The 24,567-nt window shown below is 45.9% G+C and overlaps 1 protein-coding gene across 3 annotated transcripts in view; it reads right to left on the reverse strand.

Moving 5' to 3' along the window:
* The window catches only part of INPPL1 (inositol polyphosphate phosphatase like 1), a 755,507-nt gene that overhangs the window by 377,947 nt on the left and 352,993 nt on the right, over positions 1 to 24,567 (reverse strand). Inside the window, exons 1-2 of one of the 3 annotated variants that reach the window (XM_078658620.1) lie at positions 18,468 to 18,643; positions 730 to 838 (exon numbers count right to left, since the gene is read on the reverse strand). In XM_078658620.1, coding sequence (XP_078514746.1) covers positions 730 to 838; positions 18,468 to 18,504 — 146 coding nt within the window. In that variant the 5' untranslated portion in view covers positions 18,505 to 18,643. Of the gene's footprint in view, positions 1 to 729; positions 839 to 18,272; positions 18,644 to 24,567 lie in introns of those variants that run through there. The other 2 variants (XM_078658621.1, XM_078658619.1) reach the window with 2 other exon arrangements.

Genomic DNA, 24,567 nt, shown 5'->3' on the forward strand with positions numbered 1-24,567 from the left:
TATGATGGTTGTCTGATCACTGGGAACAAAATTTCTTTAGACCAATTCCCATCTAACACACAAGAGTCATTCGCCTTTGCCCTACTGTAAACGCGTTTCGAACCCAGACCCAAGCCTTCTCTGTTTTCCCCATTTGGTACCACCCGGCACTGGTGATCAGCTCTAGCAGTAGGGGTTCATGTACTCCATCGGCGGACGTACTCATCCACTAGAATGCACTATTATATTATTTACTAATGGGAAAATTTACTCATGAATATAAAATGATGGATTATTGTACAGAAACAAATCTACTCCTTAGGAAACATCTGAAAATGAACGTCTGCATCAATCCTCTACGCAAGACCTGGGGCTGATGTGTGAACTGACAGAGTAACACTGGATGGTTGGACTCCACAAGCTTGCAACCCGCACAAGATACTGTCAACCAGACTTTGGGCTACCAACATCACCATACTCACTACTAACTACACCTAGTCAGTCCTCCTTAAATCCAGGAACCAGGGTGACGCACCTTTTATTCCACCTACGCAAAGCATTGTTTAATGGCAGATACAGACCTGTGAGGTATCTCTGTATGATGTGCCTGATTGGGTGTGGCAAGTGTCTATGTAATGGGCATAAGATTGGTGTTAAAGGGCACACCTTAAATGAATAAACGATCTAACATAAAAAAAACTCCTTCTGCTTTTCCATCTCAGGACTATTCTGTGTTTTAAGACAGTTCACCTTTCTAGCGTCCCATCTTGTCCACTGGTTCCCATATTTGAGTTCATGGGGGTGGAGAAACTGGAAGAGGCTGAGCGTGGCGGCAGTGGGGGCTTGTCATCATCTCCATCTGAAAGAAATAAGGTGAACACACATTAGACTATTAGACGTCTGAGGATTTTACAATAACTCATCATGGAAGAATCAAAGAAAGCCAGGAGGTAGCATTACATTCAACATTCAGAACTGACAAGCTGGTTGTACATTCACTATTGGTGATTCTTCCAGAAGTGCCTGAGTTTACGGCATATCTTAGAAAACACACAACAGACACATATGAACTCAAACATACCTACAATTGTGTACCCAGATAGATCTTAATTACAGCATTGGCTGTCTACAACGTTCAAACAATCAGATGCACGCGACCTAACTAATGAGCTAGCCGTATTCCAACTCACACAAAAAGTAGCTGGCCCTACCCATACCAAAGGCCACCTTCTGGACCCCATTTTCTCCAATTTGATGAATCTTTTAGTTAGAGACCCTGTTAGGCTGCCGTGGTCAGACAATTTGTTAATTCCTTTTACTTGAATTCCGAAAGCTACTTCCACAGCAACCATGGGAATTGGAACTACTCACGTACTGTGGAGTGGTGTGGCTCACTGGTTAGAGGCGGCAGACCCGGAAGCAGAGGTCGGCCCGGGACCAGGGTTCGATTCCCGATGCGGCAGGGTCTTGGGCCATGGTCAGCAGACTCGATAATTCTTGCCTCGGTGCCTACTCCAACCATGGGCCCCACTCAGCAACTCTGGGCAATAGCTTGCTTAATCTCTACTAACGGCCCCATCAGCGCCGGGGATGCTTGTCTTCACCTTGGAGATACCCAGGAGGGACCATCTCATAGGGAAAGCCAGGATGGGTTCCCCAGCGGTATACAGCGCCGGGACGCCCCTGTGCTGGGGCAGCTGTGCGCTTTACAAGTATTTAACATTTAACATGGTTTAAATTACCTATTGAACCATGGGTAATGACCCTGGAAAACACCAGACCTACCTCCGACCCTGATCCTGTCACTGCGTAGAATAAATTTAACAACTGGATGGAATCATCACTGAACTCAGTCCTCCCTATCAAAAAAACATTTAACAAGGCAGAAACCAAGTGTAATCCGTGGTTCTCCCCTAAACTCCGTGAACTTAAGAAGACTTGCAAGAGAGCTGAAAGGCAATGGAGGAAGGATTTCTCTGCCAGTCATAAACAGAATTATAGAGAGGCCATAAAAACCTATAAAACTGAAATCCAATTGCCCCACACTCTATACTACAAAGAGAGAATTCTAGCAGCTGTAAATTCCCCTCGCAAAATCTTTGGCATTGCTAAGGGCTTACTGACCATCCCCTCTCCCCTACTGCATCAGAAGATACTTCTGCGCGATGTAACGCCATAGCAGACTTCTTCTCCAGTAAAATCCAAACCATTTATTCCTCCTTCCCTCAAATATCATATCAACTACAGACTGGAGAGCAGGAGTACTTGGACAAAGGAAGAGAAGGCCTAATTGAGGAAATCCCTCCACTTAACCCGTCCATGTTGCTAGACATCATGAGTAGTTTTAAATCTGGCTCCCCTACTGACCCTGCCCCTCCTAACATCTTAAATTTGGCCTCTAAAACTATTTCTCCAGTAATCCTTGACCTGATCAATGCCTCTTTTTCCTCAGGGACGGTCCCCCCTTTGTGGAAAAGGGCTATGGTTAAAGCCTTACTAAAAAAACAACTCTGGACTCAGAAGTTTGGAGCAATTACCGCCCCATCTCCTTGCTGCCAGCTATCAGCAAGATCGCTGAGAAATATGTTAACTCTGCACTGTCCACCTTCTTGGAAAGTAATAACCATCTCCATCCCTCCCAGATGGGTTTCAGACCTGAACAGGGCACCGAGATGGCTCTTCTGGTGGTAGTGGAAGAGTCTAGAAAAATTCTAGAAGCTGGAAGCTGCGCGGCCATCATTCTTTTAGATTTAAGCGCAGCCTTCGATACGGTCAACCACCGGCTGTTGATAAAAAGGCTAAGTGAGGTGGGAATTGCGGGGACCATGCTCAATTGGCTTCAGTAATTTCTAGAAGCCCGATCCTTCGAAGTTCTTGAAGATGGCATTTCTTCAAAGCCCATACCTCTTAACTGTGGGGTCCCCCAGGGGTCTTCCCTGAGCCCCACACTTTATAATGTTTATTTGAGGCCTCTGGCAGAGGTGGTGCTACCTTTCGGGATCCAGATCGTCACGTATGCTGACGGCACCCAGTTGGTTGTTTCTTTCAACCAACGGGACCCCTCCAGCTCTGGTCTTGCCCTTTGTCTAGACAAAATATCAAGGTGGATGGAAGATTCATTTTTGAAACTTAATGGATCAAAAACTGAACTAATGCTTCTAGGGAATAAAGAAAAGACAAATCTTGCGCTACTCTGGCCTAGCTCTTTTGGTCCTGCCCCCTCTCCTAAGGACCAAATCAAAAGTCTGGGTGTTTGGCTCGACCGGAACCTTGATTGTAAAGAGCTAGGGCAAAAAGTAGCTGCAAGCTGCTTCCGGATCCTACGAATGGTCCGTAAAGTGCTTCCACTACTCCCTTTTCCAGCAAGAAGAGTTCTAGTTCAGGCTCTCATCTTGTCACGACTTGACTATGCTAATGCGCTTTATCTTGGAGCCCCTCACTCCTTGATACGAAAGTTACAAGTTGTTCAAAACTGTGCGGCGCGTATGCTCATGAACATCCCAAAGCGTTCTTCAGCTAAACCACCTTTGGCATCTTTACACTGGCTCCCGATCCGTGAGCGCATCCAGTTTAAGGCATTATGCATAGCCCACAGGGCACTTGCAGGCAAGGGATCCTTGGCTGTTCAGTCCCTTATCCATCTTACAATCCAAATAGAGCCCTAAGGTCGGAAACTAAATATTTACTGTCAACACCAAGAATAAAGAGAGCACGAAGTGGCGGCCGCCTCTTTTCTCATAATGTGGCTAAAAGCTGGAACAGTCTGCCTTTGCAGATTCGTGCCCAACCTAACTACCTCACCTTCCGGAGACAGATTAAAATATTCCTCTTCCCTAAATGAATGGGTCACAGCTCTGTGTGTAATCAGGCAATAGCGCTGGGATGCCTATGGGTAATCAGGGGCTTTAGAAATCCTGTTTTCATTTCATTTCATTTATTTCAACTGTACTCACTGCCCTGCTGAGAGCGACCGAAACTCTGCGGATTGGAGCTGATGAGGGTAATATAATGGCACTCATTATGCTAGACCTCAGCGCTGCGTTTGACACTGTGGCACATTCCACCTTGCTACAGTGTCTGAGCAGTGCTGGGGTTACTAAGGCAGCATTGGGATGGCTTAAAGACTTCCTCTCGGACCGCAGTTTTCAGGTTCAGAGAGGTATGTTCCTCTCCAACAGCGTAGCCTTAGAACAGGGGGTGCCTCAGGGCTCGGCCCTGAGTCCCACCCTGTTCAACCTGTACATGGCTCCATTGGCAGCTGTAGTTCAGTCATACGGCATAGATTTAGTATCTTATGCCGATGACACGCAGCTGCTCATCTCCCTGTCACAGTCACCCACGTTAGCAGCGGCCAATTTTAAAACCTGCATGCAGGAGCTTGCTGGCTGGATGAATCAACACTGCCTGAAGCTCAATGGTGCTAAAACGGAGGTTTTAGTGATAGGGGGAGATGGGGCGAGCTGGACTCAGGAATGGTGGCCGCCTTGTCTTGGCTCTCTGCCCATCCCGTGCAGTGAGGCCAAGAACTTGGGGGTCTGGGTTGATCCTAAACTCTCTTTTGAGAGTCATGTTGACAAACTTGTGGGGAAATGCTTTGGGGTTATGAAGACCCTAAACCGCACTCTGGACCTACTGCCACTTGAGGCCAGACGCATTATGACCCAAGCATTGGTCACGTCCCGCGTTGACTACGCTAATGTGTTGCTATTAGGAACTACGGAGAAGAACTTAAGAAGATTGCAAGTGCTGCAAAATACGGCGGCCCGATTAGTCCTCAGACTCCCCAAAAGAACGGCATCCAAGCCTACTCTGGTTGCCCTTCACTGGCTTCCTATAAAGAAAAGGATCCTCTTTAAAGCTCTCCTTTTCTGCTATAGGATAATTTCTGCAAAAGCGCCGGAATATTTGAAGGATCTAGCTATCTCCTATCTGCCCCAAAGAGCACTTCGCTCAATGGGTATGGGTCTCCTTACAGTTCCTCGTGTTAGAAGGGCCAGGATGGGAGGTCGCTCCTTTCGGGTGTTGGCAGCCACCCAATGGAACATCCTTCCAACTGAGATCAGACTAGCCAAAACTGAAACTATGTTCAGGAAGCTTTTAAAAACACATTTGTTTGCCCTCTAGGGATTGCTGTTTCTGCTCTCTTGACTCTCTCTCCACAGCGCGGGGATACGCCGGGATGGCGTCACCAGGCGCTTTATAAACCCCTTTATTATTATTATTATTATTATTATTATTATTATTATTACTATTACAACTAAAATAGTTCCAGATAAGACTTGGTAAGCTTCTTCCAGACGATTCTGGTTTTGATTTTAAAATTCAATAGGACGGTCCTTTGTATTGATGAGGTGCGATGCAATGGCATAATCAAGCAACTTCTTGTAAATCCTCTTGTCTATTTGCTATACTCCCCCCCCCAGTAACAGGTAAAAATCCATAAGGTGATCCCAGGCCTTAAATGGTGAAGTAACCCAGAAATAATGGCATTTTTATGCCATTACTCAGCTACTCAGATGCTTGTCTATCACTTATCTACCCTTCCCACTCGGTGCACCTTCATGTATAACAATACGCAGATATGGATCAACCCCCTTACTCTGTCAAAAACATGAGTCTTCCATTACCCCCAAAAAAGATAACATCGAAACAAACGCGCCCTTACAGGCAATGTTCCCTCTAATTTTGTTCTTCTGTGTGCGGCAATGAATGGTCTCTGTGCACCAGAACCAAAGCTGCAAGCACCAAAGACACTAATCAAATCACTTTGCAAGCGAGTGCAATGTGTCAGCTATCAAATGCTTAAATGAAAACTTTTGATTCACATTGCCATCTCAGTGTCCATAAAAAGACAAACATCTTAACATTCACTTGACAGCTGCACTGTCACATCGAGTGGTCTCTACACTCGAACAGTGGAATATTTAGGAACAAACAGTGTAAAAACCTTGGAAGAAAGGTTCTACCCACACAGCGAGGGGGTGGTATTAAACAGCCAACAAACACCAAATACAGGCAGCCTTTGGTAGATTAAGTGAAGAGAGGAGGACACATATAAAATCTCACACAGCCACCAAACCGGCTATCCCTAAGGGGCGGGTGTCACGTAGGGAGGTATGGAAAACATCAAAGACACTGGCGGAAAGCAGCTGTCAGCCCCGTCGCTGAAACCAAGAAGGAGGGAACATGCGAGGACGACAGTAATATGAGCCAAGACAAGATAAGGATCAGGGAGGGATGCAGCTGGCACAATGCGTGCCACTGCTCACTTCCGAGACCTCTAGACCATGAGAGTAAACGTTTTGAGGAAAGGCGGGACACGCACCCGTCTTTGGCAATTTGTGTGCTTTCATTATTGAAAGCCACACACAAAGGCCAATGGGATGTGTGAGATGAGGCACACCTACACGGAGAAGGCTCTGGAAGTCTGAAGTGATTCCAAGAGCCCTCTCCATGAGCAGCGCATGCGCTAGGCGAGACCCAAAAACTGACTTTCCTCTAGATTTGTCAGAGTGAGAGGTCTGAATGTGTCTAAGTTCATTTTTTTTAATTATCACTTTTAATAAACATCTCAGTGCAGTCATGTAATCTCATATACTAAGTTGAAACATTGAAAAAATACACTTTCTTTAATTTTGAAAAGGCTTTATCACATTTTTACCTTGTGTTTGTTGCATGATTAACATTTACCTCTAACATTTTCAACGCTTGGCTCTCACAGTGAAGTGAGACCATAAACTTGTCTTTACTCTACTTCTTAATTTATTGACTCGTGCACTTCCTACTGTTAATCAAAGGCACAGCCGCCTTTCTTTTCTCTAAGAAGGCAGCCCATCCGCCCCATGCATTTTCGTCACCTTCAGGCTAATGGCACAGCTTGCTCCCATCACAGTGCAGGACATTTCTGCCCCCTTCCCAATCTTTGTTGACGTGCCATCCAACAACAGACTTAATGCCTTTCACAAACGCGCCTTTCTAAAAAAAACTTGCATTTAGACGCAAAAAGCTCTTGGATGGTTTCTGGAGCGGCCTGAGCGCGCCCTAATAGACTCTGGGAGCTTCAAGGAAGCAGGGTGAGCATGCGCCCACCCTGGAGGGAACATAGCTTACAGGTACCCTGCACACTGCTCTAATCAGATCAGGACACAAACAGGAAGTCCACACCATCTCCTCCCACTATACCTCCGAGGAACAGCATCAGAGGCACAATTCCAACCCTGCCTTGGCCAACCCCAACTTGGCCTTGCAGTCAGCAACAAGTCAAAAGTATTAACAGGAGGTGAGCAAAAGACTAATACTTATCGTCAAGGGACACAGGTTGGAAAACTGTGAAAGACCTACAAATTACAAAAGTACCAACAACTGTTGAAAGTACAATGAAACAGGTAAATCTATTGCATAAGAGGTCCACCAATCATTTCAGGTGTAAACAATCTAAGATTACACCCCAGCCAAAGTAATCTAAACTTTGACACTTGCATACTATTTAACTACAGGCCTATAGCAAAAACAAAATCTGATCCTTTCACTGATTTCATCTCCACAAGTGCAGTAAAAATTAGGTTCTACTGACTGAAGACTTGAACCTATGGGCCAATGTCCCCCTACATTGCACAGCCTATTTTACCACCCCGGGAATTCAGTAACTGATCATGGGTGTTATCTATATTTTGGATAAACCCAGGGCTTTAAGTGGGATGAAAACACTGGGGGGGGTCTCTCAAAGGGGGGTGGCCGATGTATTTAAGGGCGTGACTTAAAACACTTAAACTAAAAATCTATGCTTAGCATAGTGTGCCGTCTGACTTGTATTTTGCTGTTTCTGTCATAGCATCCAGATATATGATACAACAAGTAACATCATTCCTACAACAAGTCAGGACTATTGGCTTTGTCAATGGTTGTTGGTTGCATAAGATAAATAAGCAGTAACTATGGCTTGTATGTACTACTGAAAAGCTTCCACTTAAAGCCCTGGTGACACCCACGACAATGTTGCTGCTCCTGAGTTTCAAAAAGAGAAGGGAAATCCAGAGAGAAAATTACTCTCTTTAAAGGATTTCCCTTCCCCTACAACGCTCCCCTGGCATGACGTCATGCCGTAACCTCCACTGGTGAGAAGTGAGCAGTGTGAGCACGGGCACATTGATGTGCTTGCTGTCACTGCAGTCCACCTGTGCCGGGGCACAAAACAGAGCCCGATAGAGACCCGTTTCGAGGCCCCCTTTAAAAACTGCAGGTGCTCAGACCCGGCCCGCTTACAGACCGGAAATACACCACAAGCCTTTTCTTCCAACAAAAGTAAATTATCATCGCTTTCTCTCCCTTGGACTGACCATTGTGTCATCCGCTTCATAATCTGCGTCATTAACCCTCACCGACGACCGACAATCACCACCACACCCACCATTTCTCCAGAGCACCTGCCAATGGAATGTTAGCACTAACAAGTACAAATCTGCAGTTAACATACTCCACTGTCACTAAAACGAATGATTTTTTTTAATTGCACAATTACTTAAAATCATTTGGAAAATATCTTACATCTGTCAAAAAAACACACAAATACAATTCTATCCGATTGCAGTTGTACACTTGTAGGAAATACTTTTCATGTTAAAAACCATTATATATGTGGCAAAGTGCATCATACAACCATCTTGTAGGACAGAAAAGACCTCTGTACCGGCCCCCATGTAATGTGAGCGCCACTGGATTTAAAGTGACTATGTGATGTATATCGTTTAAAACTATGATGTTAACATAAAAAAGCACGTCTGCTTTCTGTGTCATTGCTGCTGTTCAAACTTCTTTGGTGTTTTCTGAACATTCTTCCCAGGTAAGCCTGACACTCAGCTCGGCCATGTATTTCTCAAATTTGGCCAAGTCTGTCGGTGCAGGGCAGGAGAACAGAACCGATACCGCTTCGTCACATATCCGAACTCCCTTGAATAGACACACTGGCAGCAGCACACCAAATGTAGCAGGGCTTCCATTTTGTAGTTGCAGATTCTGCACCTGGTTAAGGAGGCAAGGGACTTCCATTCGGGTTTTAGTTCTTTAATTGGAAGGGGGGAAATGTGTTTGCAAGCACTGAAACCCGGCTCCACTGCACGCTGTGCAATGCATGCACACCAATCACTAGCTGGCCAACCAAGGATATGTGAAGCTTCTTCTAACTTCTTGCTCGGTGCTCCACTTTCTTGCAATACAAATGCAATAACTTAACTGTAGGATTCAATGTAAACCGAAAGGAGAGGTGCACAAGAAATCAGTGGTAGCTGGGATATGCTCTCCCAAGCATGAGTGTCGACATATTTGCTGTTCAAAGTGACATACAAGAGCTTAGTTGCCACCTCGAGTATTGAAATAAGAAATCTCAAATAGCTAACAGTTAGTTATAGAGTATAACTCTTGAAGGATTACAAATTTTGTAATTGATTAAGTCAGAGAACAGATGTTAAAGGACTTCAACATCCCCCGGAAGTAAGAAACACCCAAAACCAGGCCCTATCAATCTCCTTCACAATCAAATCAGTTTTAACAATTCGAAAAACGCTGTATGCACTTCCACACACTACACAGACCGAACATCTTACTTCCGTCTATATAAGGTGTCACGAGAGTCAATCTTGACTCAATGCTAACCCTAGAAGTCCAGTCTGGATCTGTGATCAGTCTCGGCATCAAAACAGCAAACCCCCAAGAGATGCACAGTAAATGGTATTAGTAAAGTGGTCCTGGGAGTCCATCTGCCTGACCTTGAACTGACTACACTAGCTTACTGTAAATTACCAAATCACCTTAGAATCCCTTGACTCAGAGTACCCACAAAAGCCAATGTTGCCTAAATACCATCACAAATGAGGAGTTATTTACATTGCAATGTATTTATTTAAGCAGAGTTTTATATAGCGCGAACAAGATCTTTACAGATATCAGAGCGCTTCACAGAAACAGGGGGTGACGATAGCATGAGGGTGACGCGACATAATATTGGGTGCAATATAAACTTCAGTAGCATGATCGGATAGCAGTCATGTTCTAATAGAATGTCAGTAAACAATCAGATAAACGAAAATAAAAGACGATACTGAGTCTTACATACAACTACCATAAAAATCAGGAGAACTTATGCTATAAGTATCTGAAAGTTACAGGGAGCAAGGGGAAGGGGCCTCGATATACAGTAGGCTAACATGAATAGTCTAATAATAGATATTTAGTGAGTAGCATAAAAGGATCGACTGACCATCATGTAGTTGTGGCAAACAAGAGGAAAAAAACAAATCTAGATCATGCAAAATATGACATTATTTGACATTAGACCAACATGAAACCAGTAATACCCAAGCGGCACGAAAGTCACTGAGGAACAGACATTAAAGTTCAGGTGAACTTAGCCATGAGGATGGCTTTCACCTCTTTCTTAAAGAAGGCCGTGGAGGAGATAAGCCTGGTTTCGGGAGGGAGTGCGTTCCAGATCCTCACATTCCAGATGTGATACAAAGTGGAGACTTTACAGTGAGCGTAGCCAGGAACCAGTCAAAGATACGGGTTACAAAGTTTGAAGAGTCAGGGGGACTGCTATGAAGATGTACTGTCTTGTCAAATTAAGGATATTCTATAGCAGCCAAGGTTTTAACTGTTAAATACGTATAAATGGGTACTGATTAGTCAGGACTACATGCACATTCAACGATGCAGCCCTTGGGGCAGCAGGCAATTATCCTCCTACGTTTGTCAACTAGTATTTTGGTGCAAAGTGATTTCCCTGAACACATACACAATATGCCATATTTTGGAAAGCATAGTTTTCACTAGATACTCCAATGATCACGGTAAAGTACACTCCGCTTTACTGAACTAGCAAATCTGGTGCAAAAAGCTCAGTGTAGGCTTTGCTGTGTTTGAGTTACTTTCATTACACATGATCTATATGATCAATCAATCAAGGATTGTAAGCATGCTACTCACCTGAGAGGGTCTCACGGCGCTGGGGAAGGGGGTCAGTTGTTCTGCTCATCCGAAGAGCCAGGTCTTCAAGAAGAGCCTTCCTGAAGGTATCCAGGGAGGGGGCGCGTCTGAGGTCGATCGGGAGCTTGTTCCAGGTTGTGGCTGCGATGTAGGAGAAGGCTCTTCCCCCTGCTTTGGCTCTGTGGATGTCACGGCGAGGAAGAGGTTGATATATCGGAGGTCTCTTTTGGGTACGTGGCGGGTGTGGAGAAGTGTGGCTCAATGGTTAGAGCGGCAGACCCTGATGCAGAGATCTGGCCCGGGACCAGGGTTCAATTCACGCCTCGGCGGGTCTTGGGCTCAATTTCCTCGGACCTGATAACTCTCGCCTCGGTACCTATTCTAATCATGGGTCCCACTCTGGGCAATAGCTTGCTTAATCTCCACAACATCCCCAACAGCGCTAGGATGCCTGGCTGCACCTTGGGGGTGCCCAGGAGTGGGCCCCCCACAGGGAAAAAGCCAGGAAGGGTTCCACAGCGGTATGCGTACAAGCGCCGGAGAGACCCCATGTGGGGTGATTTGGGCGCTATACAAGTACTACAACATTTACATTTCTGTCGTTGAGCTATTGGGGCCCAGGGTTGTGTAGGCATTTGTAGGCGTAGATGAGCATCTTGAAAGTGACTCAAATCTTGACGGAGAGTCAGTGGAGCTTCCGTAGGTGTTGGCTGATGTGCTCGTGTCGGGAGACACTGAGGACAAGTCTGGCGGCGGTGTTTTGTTTTGTCTTGAGCCTGCGGAGTAGGGACTTGTTCATGCCGGCTTAGAGGGCGTTTCTGTAGTCCAGCCTGCTGGTGATGAGTGCGTGGGATACTGTCTTCCTGAACTCGGGGGGGGGGGGGTCCATTTGAACGTCTTGCGGAGGGTGTTGAAGCAGCTGGAGGCGAAGGTGTTGACCTGTCGGTTCATGGAGATGAGGGAATCAAGTACGATGCCGAGGTTTCTGGCGTGATCCGTGGGGGCTGCAGAGGGCAGTGGGCCACCAGGTGTTGTTCCATGCTGAAGGGGATGTTCCGAGGACGAGAACTTCTGTTTTCTCCGAGTTGAGTTTGGGGTAGCTGTTGCTCATCCAAGCTGCGATGTACTACATCCCATTCTGGAAGTTGAGTCTGGAGGTGGTGGGGTCCTTGGTGAGGGACAGGATGAGCTGGGTGTCTTCGGCGTAGGATACTATGTTGAGGGCGTGCTGTCGGACGATGGCGGTGAGGGGCGCCATGTAGATGTTGAAGAGGGTAGAGCTGAGCAATGATCCCTGGGGGACTCCACAGTTAATTTCTGTGGGTTCGGAGAGGCAGCCTGATCCTTTAGCTTCTGCCGGTGAGGAATGATCGGATCCAGTCAATGGTGGTTCCTTGTATGCCGGGGTTGTGTAGTCTGGTGGTAAGTGTGCAGTGGGAGGCTGGGTCGAATGCTGCTGAAAGGTCGAGTAGAATCAGTGCTGCGGTGTGGCCTTCATCGAGGAGGGTGCAGATGTCGTCTGTGGCGGAGAGTGGGGCGGTCTCGGTGCTGTGGTTGCTGCGGAATCTAGATTGTGAGGGGTCGAGGATGGGGTTGTCTTCGATGAACTTAGTCAGGTCTGCGTTGACGGTCTTCTCAGCAACTTTTGCAGCGATGGGGAGGAGCAAGATGGGTTGGTAGTTTTTGAGGTCCGTAGGGTCTGCTGAAGGTTTTATGAGCAGGGGCCTGATTTCTGCACGTTTCCAGTCGTCGGGGAAAACGCCGGTCTTGAAGATGGTGCTGATGGTGTGTTTTAGTTCTGGTGCGATGGTGGTGGTGGCTCTCTGGTAGATGTGTGGTGGGCAGGTGTCTGTGGGGCCCGTGAGTGGATGCATTTCAAGGTTGAGGGCAGTCTTTTCTGTTGTGATCGGTGTCCAGGAGATGGTGGGCTGGCTGGCGATGCCGGAGGGCGGGATGGCTGCGGAATCAGGCGTGTGGTCATTGAAGTTGTCGTAGAGGTTTTTTTACCTTCAGGTGGAAGTAGGATCCGAGCTTGTCGCAAAGGTCCTGGGAGGTGGTGATGGCCGAGGCTTAGCTGCAGGGATTGGTGAATTCTTGGCTGACGCTGAAGAGTTAAAGAGTTCCTTCGAGTTACTATGTCTTCTCGAAAAAGGACTGAAGATTCCAGCCTGCAGTAATCGTGTGTGAATACTACAATGACCAACACTAATTAGGTCTAAAAGGGTAATACACTATTATTGGGGGATAGTTAATTTTTAGGTTGAGTCTTTCAGACAGTGCAGTTCTCTGGTAGCCAAAGACATATTGTGGGCTTACCAAGAACATAACACGTGCATGCAGCCCACCCATTGCTTGCCATTGGTTGACTTTACTCTCAATCTTATTTGCTTGGTTCTTATTGGATGGCTTTCCTGGTTTCAGCTTGTCCATCTAGTGCTTGTCTCTCACATTAAGAGTAGCTTCTTTACCATCTCCTTAAATGGATAGCATCTATGCTTCCTCTGCTTGCTTTTAGGGAACTACTTTTTAGGTCACACTTCAGCAGCACATGTGTTGTCTGCTGCAAGACATTTTCTTACCTTACAGTGGGATTAGATGCCACCAGTTACTGACCATTGGTTGGCTTCATTGTCAGTCTCATTTGATTGCTTCTAATTTGTTTGCATGTGTGGGTTTCACTGTCTCTTCTGGAGTTTTTCTCTCCTCTGCAGCATGAAACCATTACTTGTGTCCTTCCAATGTTATATTTTCAGATGCAACTTTTTTCCTTTTAGTTAAAGCACTCTTGAAGGGTGCATGTGCTTCACTCCTGCCTCCCATGTGCATGTATCCACTGTGCATGTATCTCCTTTGTTGTGCTCGGGGCTCATGTTCTACCCCAGACCCATGAGGGCTTCTTCGACCCTGCGTTGCTTTTTCAATTGTGTGCTTCCCCTAGCTGTTACAGCAAACAAATGATGGATAGAATGCTGACAATGCAAACATTCTCCCCCAGTCAAAAGATCTGGGTTAAATCCATTGTTCTTTTGCCCACTACGCCACCTCAGTTTGGACCCAGTCATATGCAAATCAGTCTTGACCCTGTGCCCCATGGGAACAGTCCAGAGCGAACTGCCAGGCCAGGTCCTCCCTGGACTGAAAACAAGCTATTGGCTTTGTAAATGACAATGCCTTTTAATTATGTTTTAAAAACCAACACATATATAAAAGGCATTGTCATTAACAATGCCAATAGCTCATACTCTCGCAAATGCGAGCCCTATTGAATGAATGAATACTTTATTGTTTTGTTACTCAAAACCATTACATTAAAACCAAAGTACAAAATTACAATATTTAAAACCAAGGGAATTTCGAGAGGTGAGTCTATGTGGTGACTCCCTGAGCACTGGTGGATGCGGTAAGTAGGATTCATGGAGAGACATGAGTCTGCAAAGTCTCTATATGTTCGAACCCTCGGTGACCATCAGCATGGACCGTGTCTGATGGATAAACTTTCCAAAAGAGGCCATGTGTTTTACCGTGGTCAGAGTGTAGAGATGGTTGATCGCCTCCTTTGCAGTCCGTGACCCTGCTTGTCTTAAGATTGGCCTGAGATAAAGACTGTGAACCGTGCGCAGAGCCGGGCAGCAGAATAGAAGATGGGCCAATGACTCTCGTTTATACCTGCAGAGCCTACATTCCCGGGCTCCTGAACCGACCTGTCCAAAGGCGTATAATTCTTTGAGGGGCAGTGGATGTAGTCTGTAGGCTAAGATCTTGTGAAGGGCTGAGCGGCCCACGGCCTGCGTAAGATGATATTTTGGGTTGTGCAGAATGTGCGGCAGGCATTGAGACTTGTGGAAGTCTTTTCTTGCCAGTGACTCCAGATCCAATTCCCGTGACCGCGCACTTGTTTTTTAATCGCGTTTTTGATGGCGGTGTAATTGACGTGTTCGGGGTTGCAAGACTCGATGGCAAGATTGAGATGATCCTTTGCCGCATTGAGAGTGGCCGACCAGGGATTCCCGGGTTCCCTGAAGATGCATTTCAGAACTGCCTTGAGTGTGTGCTCGTGTGCTGCTGTTGTTAGAAAGTAGTATTTGCTTAGGGCGGCCATCTCTTCCAGTTTTTGCTGGTTGAGTGAGAACTCCAGGCAGACAAGAGAATTTCTGGTGCACCTTGGTAGATGGAATAGCTCTGCAATGAATTTTTTCTAGGTCTTTGTACAGTTTGCCCGGGAATGCCTGTTGAGCGTAATTGAGAGCCGGCATTAGCTTGGCTTTGAGCACTCTTTGAATAGCCGTTGTAGACGAGCCCTATTGCATTGCAAATGCTTGTTGACTATGTAGGCATCGAAAGTTGTGCTTTTTATGTTCTTTTATCAATCAGAGAAGAAAACTTTGTCAATGAATGCAACCACTCCAGCGGTCTTTATGTAAACTAAGCCTCTCACTCAGCCTCTTATCCTTCCAAGGTTGAAATAATGAGTAACATGAAGCCGGGAGCGAGTAACCTCCTCTTTGAAGCTCATGTTCCATTCTCATCTGTGGTGTACCTACTGTAAACCTGCCCTCCGCATAGCTATCCCTCTTGCACCCATTTGCTCTCCACTCCACCTCCCGGTGTTGCTTCTCTACTCAAGCCCTTCATGTTGCTTCTGGCTGCCCATGCTGCTTGTTGCTTGTTGCTTTCGCTCTCCTCACCAAGTAAAAAAAAAAATGATAGCGCTTTTGTGTACATTTTTTAAATATATTTACTAATGAGTTGGCTCGGCACAGAAAAAGAAAAAAAGCAGCCTTTTTAGGTCTCGCCTAGCTATTGCTGTTAAGCAATCGCTATGGCGAGAGATATAGAAGTGCACCAGGAAAGCTTACCAATAGGGCTTTGGCAGGCGGATTACGCACAGTGCATGTGCTCCGTGCGCGAGCTTGCCATTTGCTCCCCGAGCCTCAGCATCAGACATCAAAGGAATGCCTCCCGCGTCCCCGCCACACCAGCCACGTCACAAACCACCATTTGTCTGTGCTTCGCATCATCGCATCAGACCCGCCACAGCAATGCCCAGAGCTTCAGACTTCAAAGGAATGCTCTCCCCTGCCCCCCTCTGCGCAATGCCAGAGCTTGTACTTCGAGAGGCATGACAATAAAACAACTTACCTAACAGGTAATAACGTCATTAATGTTTATTGACCAGCATTGTAAATGTGGCATTTGAAACCACCAAGCTTTGTGGATCTAACATTGTTATATCAGATGCTTTGTTTTTCTTTGATGTAAAGAGGACACGCACCACAGCTGTTGTAGTGGACGAGCAAGTTATGTGCAGGCCTTTAATACTTCGTTAGTAGTCTTTCTTTTTAGCGTGCCGCATTACCACACGTTGTCTTACATGGAGAGGCACACACACAGAGAGTTACATAAGCTTAACTGCACATATACACATATGCACAGCATCACTCTGGGCCAAGAATGCATCACTCAGCAACACCACATCATCACTCAGGGCCAAGAATGCATCACTCAGCACCACCACAGCGTCACTCAGCGCCACCACAGCGTCACTCAGAGCCACCACAGTGTCACTCAGAGCCACCACAGCGTCACTCAGAGCCACCACAGCGCCACTCAGCGCCACCACAGCGCCACTCAGCGCCACCACAGCGCCACTCAGCGCCACCACAGCGCCACTCAGCGCCACCACAGCGCCACTCAGCACCACCACAGCATCACTCTGCACCACCACAGCATCACTCTGCACCACCACAGCATCACTCTGCACCACCACAGCATCACTCTGCACCACCACAGCATCACTCTGCACCACCACAGCATCACTCTGCACCACCACAGCATCACTCAGCAGCACCACATCATCACTCAGGGCCAAGAATGCATCACTCAGCAGCACCACAGCGTCACTCAGCGCCACCACAGGTTCACTCAGCGCCACCACAGCATCACTCAGCGCAACCACGGCATCACTCTGTACAACAACGGCATCACTCAACCCAAACACAGCATCACTCAGCGCAACCACAGCATCACTCAGCGCAACCACAGCATCACTCAGCGCAACCACAGCATCACTCAGCGCAACCACAGCATCACTCAGCGCAACCACAGCATCACTCAGCGCAACCACAGCATCACTCAGCGCAACCACAGCATCACTCAGCGCAACCACAGCATCACTCGGCAGCACCACAGCATCACTGGTTCAAATATGTTCTCTCAATGTTTCAAGCTTTATTACAAATGTCACAAAAAGATGTTAATATTTCACTTCTGTTCTTGGATTTTCGTCACAATAAAATACACTGAACATAATCTTCACAAAAGTTATTTACAAAAGTTTAAGCTATTGCCATAAATTACAATAACTTTTGTTTAAGTATTAATTATTTAAAAAAATTAAAAACCATTGTTATTTGTAATAGCAATACATGTAAGTCACGTAAATACAACACATATTGCATTACAAATGCTATAGGTGTCACATTCGCGAAAGTTATAACTATTGGCATTGTAAATGACAGAGCTATTAATTTCGCTATTTTCAAAACCAACATATAAATAAAAAAATTGTCATTTACAATACCAATAGCTCAAACTTTCCTAATGCGAGACCTATTGCATTGCAAATGATTGTTTATTTTGTGGGCACGCACGTGTGCTTTGTGCAACTACAAAATGACGCAAGTTTTTTTTTTGCCATGCTGCACAGTATTGGGGATGTTGTACAGCAAAGTTAAAACATCTCTGACAAAGCCAATGGGTCCCACATACGAGTTCTATTGGCTCTGCCTATGCTTGCCAAAGGAATTTTATAGAAATTAGTCATTAAAGGTAGCATTTTATAATGCATATTACCACTGCAGGGTTTAGACACAATATCAATACTTTGGTGGATTTGAAAATTTGTGTATCTAAATATGGCCTGCCTTCTTTGTCACACAGGAAAGCGGACATCTTCGAGTTAACTAAATCCTAATCAATATTTGGCTTCAGACAGTACTTGCCTTTCCTAGGGGTTTTTAATGCCTTCAATCAATCAAGCAACCAATCAACAACATTTGTAGAGCGCACTACATACCCGTGACATTTGTAGGTTCTCCATATGTTTAAATACAAACTTTTAACGTGCTTCGGCCTCACTCAGTACCTTGGGGGAGTTATTTCTTGTAAATCTACGAAAGTGCCATAACTAGCATTTAAACGTGTTCGGTGTTTGAGTGCAGGTGATTTCCTTTAATACCCCCAGGGGGCCTTGAAAAGAAGCCTGGAGCTGCGCATGCTCGTTTTGTCACCTCGCGCTCCCTCGGCGCTCACGTTACCTGCGTCACGCTGGGCGCTCGCGCCTGCTGCTATGGCAGCTTTCCTCAGCAGCACCTTGGAGTTTGCCCGCAGGCGGGAGGCCGGCTCCCTGTGAGTGGACGGACGGACAGACAGACTGCGTCGACGTGTTCTGGTCGAGCGAAAGGACACTATACATACAGCGCACACATTTCTGTAGCGCGCGCATTACTCACGCGCTAAGGAGAGGACACATCTCGTGAAGAAGGACATCCCGGGCTCCCTCACTGCAGTGCTCCCATGCTGTTTCCTGGTTAAAAGTTCCTCTCACATGACCGGGCAGACCAATGGCTCCGTGCACAGAGCGTGTGGGCGTTCTACCGAAGGAGCAATGCTGCCTGCCAAGAAGTCCTGCCAAAAGTAGAATCTTAACCTATGCAAGTCAGCACCATCAAAGGACAAAATACATGGGATCAAGGAGGAATTCTACCTATTATGGTGTATTAAAAAAGTAATCAATTAATAACTGAGCAGTAAAGACGGCTGCCAAGGGCAGTAACGGATGTTAAAGGCCCTGAACCAGAGTTATAATTAATATTATTATTGCTATGACGCTGCATGGATAAGGATATTGGCTCAGTCAATCACAATGTTTAGCATGCTAACACTGGTGGATGGACAGAGCCGGACAGAGTACAAGAAGGCCTAGTTTCCTGTGAGCTTTGAATGCAGCTCCAATCGTCTGCCCACAATTGACTCCCAGGGGAGTTATAAGTTCAGGGCTTTAAGTTGGATGAAAAAACTGGGCGGTATTTTTTACAGGGGCATGGCCGATGTAATTAAAGGCGTGGCTTAAAAACACCTAGGGTAAAAATCTGTGCTTTTTTTTGCAGAGTTTTACATAGCGCTAACTGAATCAGGTATCAGAGCGCTTTACATAGCACCAGTTACGTTACATGAGGACACATTAATTTTTGTTAGGCACGGGGAGATTAAGCGATTTTCCCAGAATCACAGGATGTTTGGCGTCGTTACCAAGACTCGGACCCAGATCCCCAGGTCCGAGGTCGAGCGCCTTAGCCGTTAGGTATTTTGTTGCTTCTGTCATTGCATCCAGTTATATAATACAAGTAACAGTACACCTACAATAAGCCAGGACTATTGGCTTTGTCAATGGTTGTTAGTTCCATAAGTTTAATAAGTACCAACTTTGCATTCGTTGTATATAATGTTGAAAATGTTTTTTTTGAGAGATTGTGGCATAACGGCTAGAGCTGACCCTCTGCGTACGCTCAACATCAAATAATAAAAAACATTAATAAGTCCTTGTGTAACGTAACTGGTGCTCGTGTAAAGCACTCCAATACCTTCCGGTCGAGTTCGCACTATATCATTCTGTAAAAAAAGTTCTGAAATGATTAGACTATGAAAGAGCTATAACAAGTTTATTTGAAGTTACATCAAAAGCAGTGAAAGGTGGTACTGCTGCAGAGTTCAGATTTTTTTTTTACCCCGAGGGTGAGGGCAACAATGGAAAGCCTGGTAGGACCTGTCTCAGCACCTACTTTTTAGAACTGCCGATGGTGCTGAAAACCGGCAGGACCCAGCCCACTTAAAGCCTGCATAAATTCATAGACGTGAGAATGGAATCCTGTAGACGCTGATGAGATTGCAGCTTGTTTCCATTCTTGGCTAAGTAGAGGAGATCTGTGTGACCTATGGAGACAAGAGGTGAAAAAACAGTACCAAATATAAGGCTGGTGACTTCCCCAGGAGTAAGAGCTGGGGAAGTCATCAACATTTTTACATTTCCAGGCATGGAGAGAAGAAGACCAACTCTCTGATCCCCTTAGATGGAGCAATAGTCGCTTTAAGAAAGGTGCTTTGAGTCTGGAAGGGAATAGGTGGTGCTTTAAATAGGAAGGTACTGTGCCGTACTGAGTACCTGCACCTATTTAATTTGAAGGAGAGAGTACCTGCACTTCTCAGCACTGCTGGAACACATTATAATGGGAGAGTACCAGCATCTCTCAGGAGCACGCAGGTACTGTAAACAGAGAGTACCTGCACTTCTAAATTTCCATTTACAGCCATAGGCACAAGATCCTGGTAGGTTAGCCGGTGCGTTGATAGCAGATGATTGTAAATGAAACTGATTCGAGAGGGTGCTGTAGGGGGGTCTGTGCTGAACCAACCTGCACCAGGTGCCATCACTGATTCTACCCCTGGGAAGAAATTTTGCAGTATTTCTCTGGTTTGTAGCATTTCTCAGAAGATTACAGGGCTGCAGCATGGACCACTGCTAACACCGAGCTGAGCCTACCAGGAACAACTATCCGAGGTTGCCATCACTCAAATTACTTCATATTTCACTATACTATTTCACCACTAATGCTATTTGGGTTCCAGAGTAGCATGCTACGTGCCGAAAATGTGCTTCAACACCTCATCAGGGGTAGAAAGCACTATATAAATGCAAACCTGTTCCCTCTTCTATCCTTCCACTATCCTTCCCAATCCAAATAACAGACTAACGTATCCACCGGTCAAATTGCTTTCATATTTCACTATACTAATTCACCACTAATCCTTTATGGGTTCCGGAGTAGCATGCTACTCACCGAAACAGCACTTTGACGCCTCGTCAGGGGTAGTAAGCGCCATATAAATGCAATTGCTTTGCAATACAATAGCTGAAAGGAAGATATGCAAAGAAAATCTATCTGCAAGGGATCAAAAGGGGGTAACAGGAAACAAGTGGTCGAGGGGGAACACAAGCAAGGGAAGTATGGGGGAGGGAGCTGAAATAAAGGTGAGGGTGCAGGTCCTAACCAAAACAGTGGCGGAACTAATTTAGAAATTCAATTTGCAAAGACGTCACATGCAGTGACATCACAGGAGGTGATGTTACGCACCGCTCACAAAAAAGAGCCACCAATTTTACAGTCAACGCTGAAATGCAGTCTTTGCTACGTATACAATGTAACTATTTAGAGAGTTTTTGTATATCACTGCAAGCCGTTGGAAGTACCCCTATGTCCACATTTATATGGAAACCAAACACACATGCACGTCTACATCTTGTCTGCGAACACAAAAGAATGAATGTCTTAGACCATCGTTTCCCAAACTGTGGTCCGCGGACCCCCAGGGGTCCGTGACACATTCCCAGGGGGTCCGCAGGACTTGAGTGCCTAACGAAAGAGGTGTGAATGTGCGTGGCACCTGGGCGTTAAAACTGCAATACAATCTGGCTCACAGCACATGAGAGGTGTGAATGTTGCTGGCGCCGGGGCGGTTAGACTGCAATGTAATATGGGCAATCACCCTTCAGCTATAGGTGCAAGCTGAAGGGTGATTGCCCTTATATTGTGTTATTCAATTCTGCCCATCACCCGACGCCGAGATTGAAGAGCATTGGAGGCTGGAGCACGTCGTACGGGCAGTAGGGCTCTTCTTCTGGAACTGCATGTAAGTGTTCAATTTGCGTGTTTGTGTGTGTTTCCCTCGTTTTTTGTGCCCTTCTGCCCTCTGTTCCACTCGTTTTTTGTGCCCTTCTGCCCTCTGTGCCACTCGTTTTTCCTCGTTTTTTGTGCCCTTCTACCCTCTGTTCCACTTGTTTTTTGTGCCCTTCTGCCCTCTGTGCCACTCGTTTTTCCCTCGTTTTTTGTGCCTTTCTGCCCTCTGTTCCACTCGTTTTTGTGCCCTTCTGCCCTCTGTGCCACTCGTTTTCCCCCTGTTTTTTGTGCCTTTCTGCCCTCTGTTCCACTCGTTTCCCCCTCATTTTATGTGCCCTTCTGCCCACTGTTCCACTCTTTTTTGTGCCCTTCTGCCTTCTGTGCCACTCGTTTCTTCCTTGTTTTTGTGCCCCTTTTACCTTCTGTTCCACTCGTTTCCCCCGCCGCTGTGCCCCCTGCGGCCCCCCCTGACTGCCCAATGCCCATTCGCTGCCCCTTATCACGATAACTATAACTTATTATAGTTATCGTTGGATTGTAGTTGTTGCACTTTTGCATATTTTTCAATATAAAATAATACAAGTTTTAGTAATGCAAGTATTTGTCTGGTGTGTACTTGTTTGTGTATTTTTTGCGAATTACTGTTTTAATTTTTTGAAATTAAATTGTACAAATTTCTTGCGGGTCCCCGGCTTCCAGTAGTGATTCAGTGGGGGTCCTCAGGAGTCAAAAGTTTGGAAACCACTGTCTTAGACAATATGCAAGTGTGCATTCAAAAGCATAATCCATGCATCAATGACCATTACGTTTGATACAATGGACAAAGTGTATACAACTGGTGTGCCAATGAATATACATTTGCTCTTAAGGATAGCATCTATATTTATACTAATCAGGGTGATATATCAAGTTAAAGGCAAATATCAGCGATACATTAAAAATGGGACACAGTGGATGAGGTCTGTTATTATCTGAAGCAGACCCCTAAAAGTATGCTTGCCGTACAAAAAAATATAACACACAAATGGTGATGGGAGGAATGCTTGCAAATAAGTTCAACCACTGGACAATCACTCAGAGTAGCATTTCACCCATCATTCTTTTTCCCACAATGTCACCTCTGTTTGGACCAGTCATATGCAAATCAGCCTTGAACCTGCTGCAATAACACAGTCCGAACTGCCAGACCAGGCAACTGGAACACAAGCAACCCAAGACTGGTTTTGCCCTGAATAAAGCTCATCAGTCAAGTGTAGTTTTGTTCGAGTAGCACAGTGAGCATGGGGCCTATGTTTGGGCATACCCTTGGAACTTAGGGTGTTACATCAAGGTTCAAGACTGATTTGCACATGGGTGTGGCCAAATTGAGGTGGCATGGTGTGCAAAATGATGATGGACGGAGATGCAGCCCAAGTAAGCTTCAGTGGCTGAGATTATTTCCAGCACTCAATCCATCACTTTTTTTGTATACTTCAAGGTGATGCCCTAAGTGCGACAGGTATGTGGGATGCAAGTGCATGGAGGGTCCCCAAACTTAAAACAGTGGGGGCACTCCACGCTCCTGGCCAACCCTTACTTGTGCCATGGGAAGGGTCTGTGAATTCCAAAGACAAACCTAGGCGCAAGCAAGAGAACAGGACCATTCTGTGCTCCATCAATGTACCAAGCAGCAGCTTGACTGAGAGGACGAATGCCATCAAAACTGCAGTTAAAAGTGTGGCAGGAAAGCTTGATGAGCAGGTTTGTATGTATAGAGAAGGAGGATGAGGAAGAAATGGGCACACCTTGGTTACTAGGAAACCAGTAAAAGGACATGGGCAAAAAACGGGTGTTCAACTAGCTGGAGCATGTACCAAGAAGTTGATAGAAAACTTCCTGCAGTAAGAAAGAGTGGCGGTGCTGGCTGCCCTGGAATACTCAAGGAACTGTTAACTAACTAGACCACAATCACCTCTTGAAGGGAGTAGTAGCAGGGAAATATGCATTTTGGTGAAGTTGTTTTCTTATACCTTGTCTCTTGTCTTTCCCCCTGAACTCATTCTAGGTGTTCACACTATCAGACGAAGGCAAATGGTGTGCAACGAGTTAAATTGTTTTGGCAGGGTAACGTGTACTAGCTGTGCCGTGCTTTACTGCTGTGTCATGCACGCCAGTGCTTCCTAGCATGCACTGGATACATACATACATATACATCATATTATTTAACAGTTTTGTGTAGCGTCATCATCGAGAGATATAGGAGCTCTGTACATAGTGACAACAGTAAGGCAATGGTAGTACAGTTAACATGGACCATGGAAACTGAAAACATAGAACTGATATACATCAAAACAAGATGAGGGGAGGAAGAAAGACTAGATGGGACAGAATGGAAGTGAAGGGGGGCAGGCAACGAAAAGAGTGAGAAAAAGAGGGACTGAGGGAAGAAATTAAGGTAGATAGGTATAGGTACTTGAGGGGAGGAAGGGGGAACTAGAGGAGGAGTGAAGTTGAAAGGAGGATGGAGTGGGGGAAGTAAGAGGGCGTGAGAGAGAAGAGGGGCAGAAAGAGAGATAGGTAGGAATGGATGAACAAGACACGGGATAAGGTGCCATGGAGGATGGACGCAGGGAGAGCAAAGAGGGAGTGGATGCCGAGGAGAGAGTGGGAAGGGCAAAAGGAAAATATCAATAAATGCAAGCAATTAATAAAATAACTAATGTAAACTTAGAAATGCGGACATGAACTACCTTTGCTTGCCAAGCAAAGAGAACATGCAGCAGAGATAGAGGGATGTCAGCCTGGAGAAGAAACTGGGGACTGGAGCTAAAAGTCGTATTCCCCACATACTGTCAGGTATTCACCTCATTGTGCACTCATGCCTTCGGCTTGGGTCTGA

This window comes from Lissotriton helveticus, chromosome 8 (assembly GCF_964261635.1).
Source record: "Lissotriton helveticus chromosome 8, aLisHel1.1, whole genome shotgun sequence".
Lineage (NCBI taxonomy): Eukaryota > Metazoa > Chordata > Amphibia > Caudata > Salamandridae > Lissotriton > Lissotriton helveticus.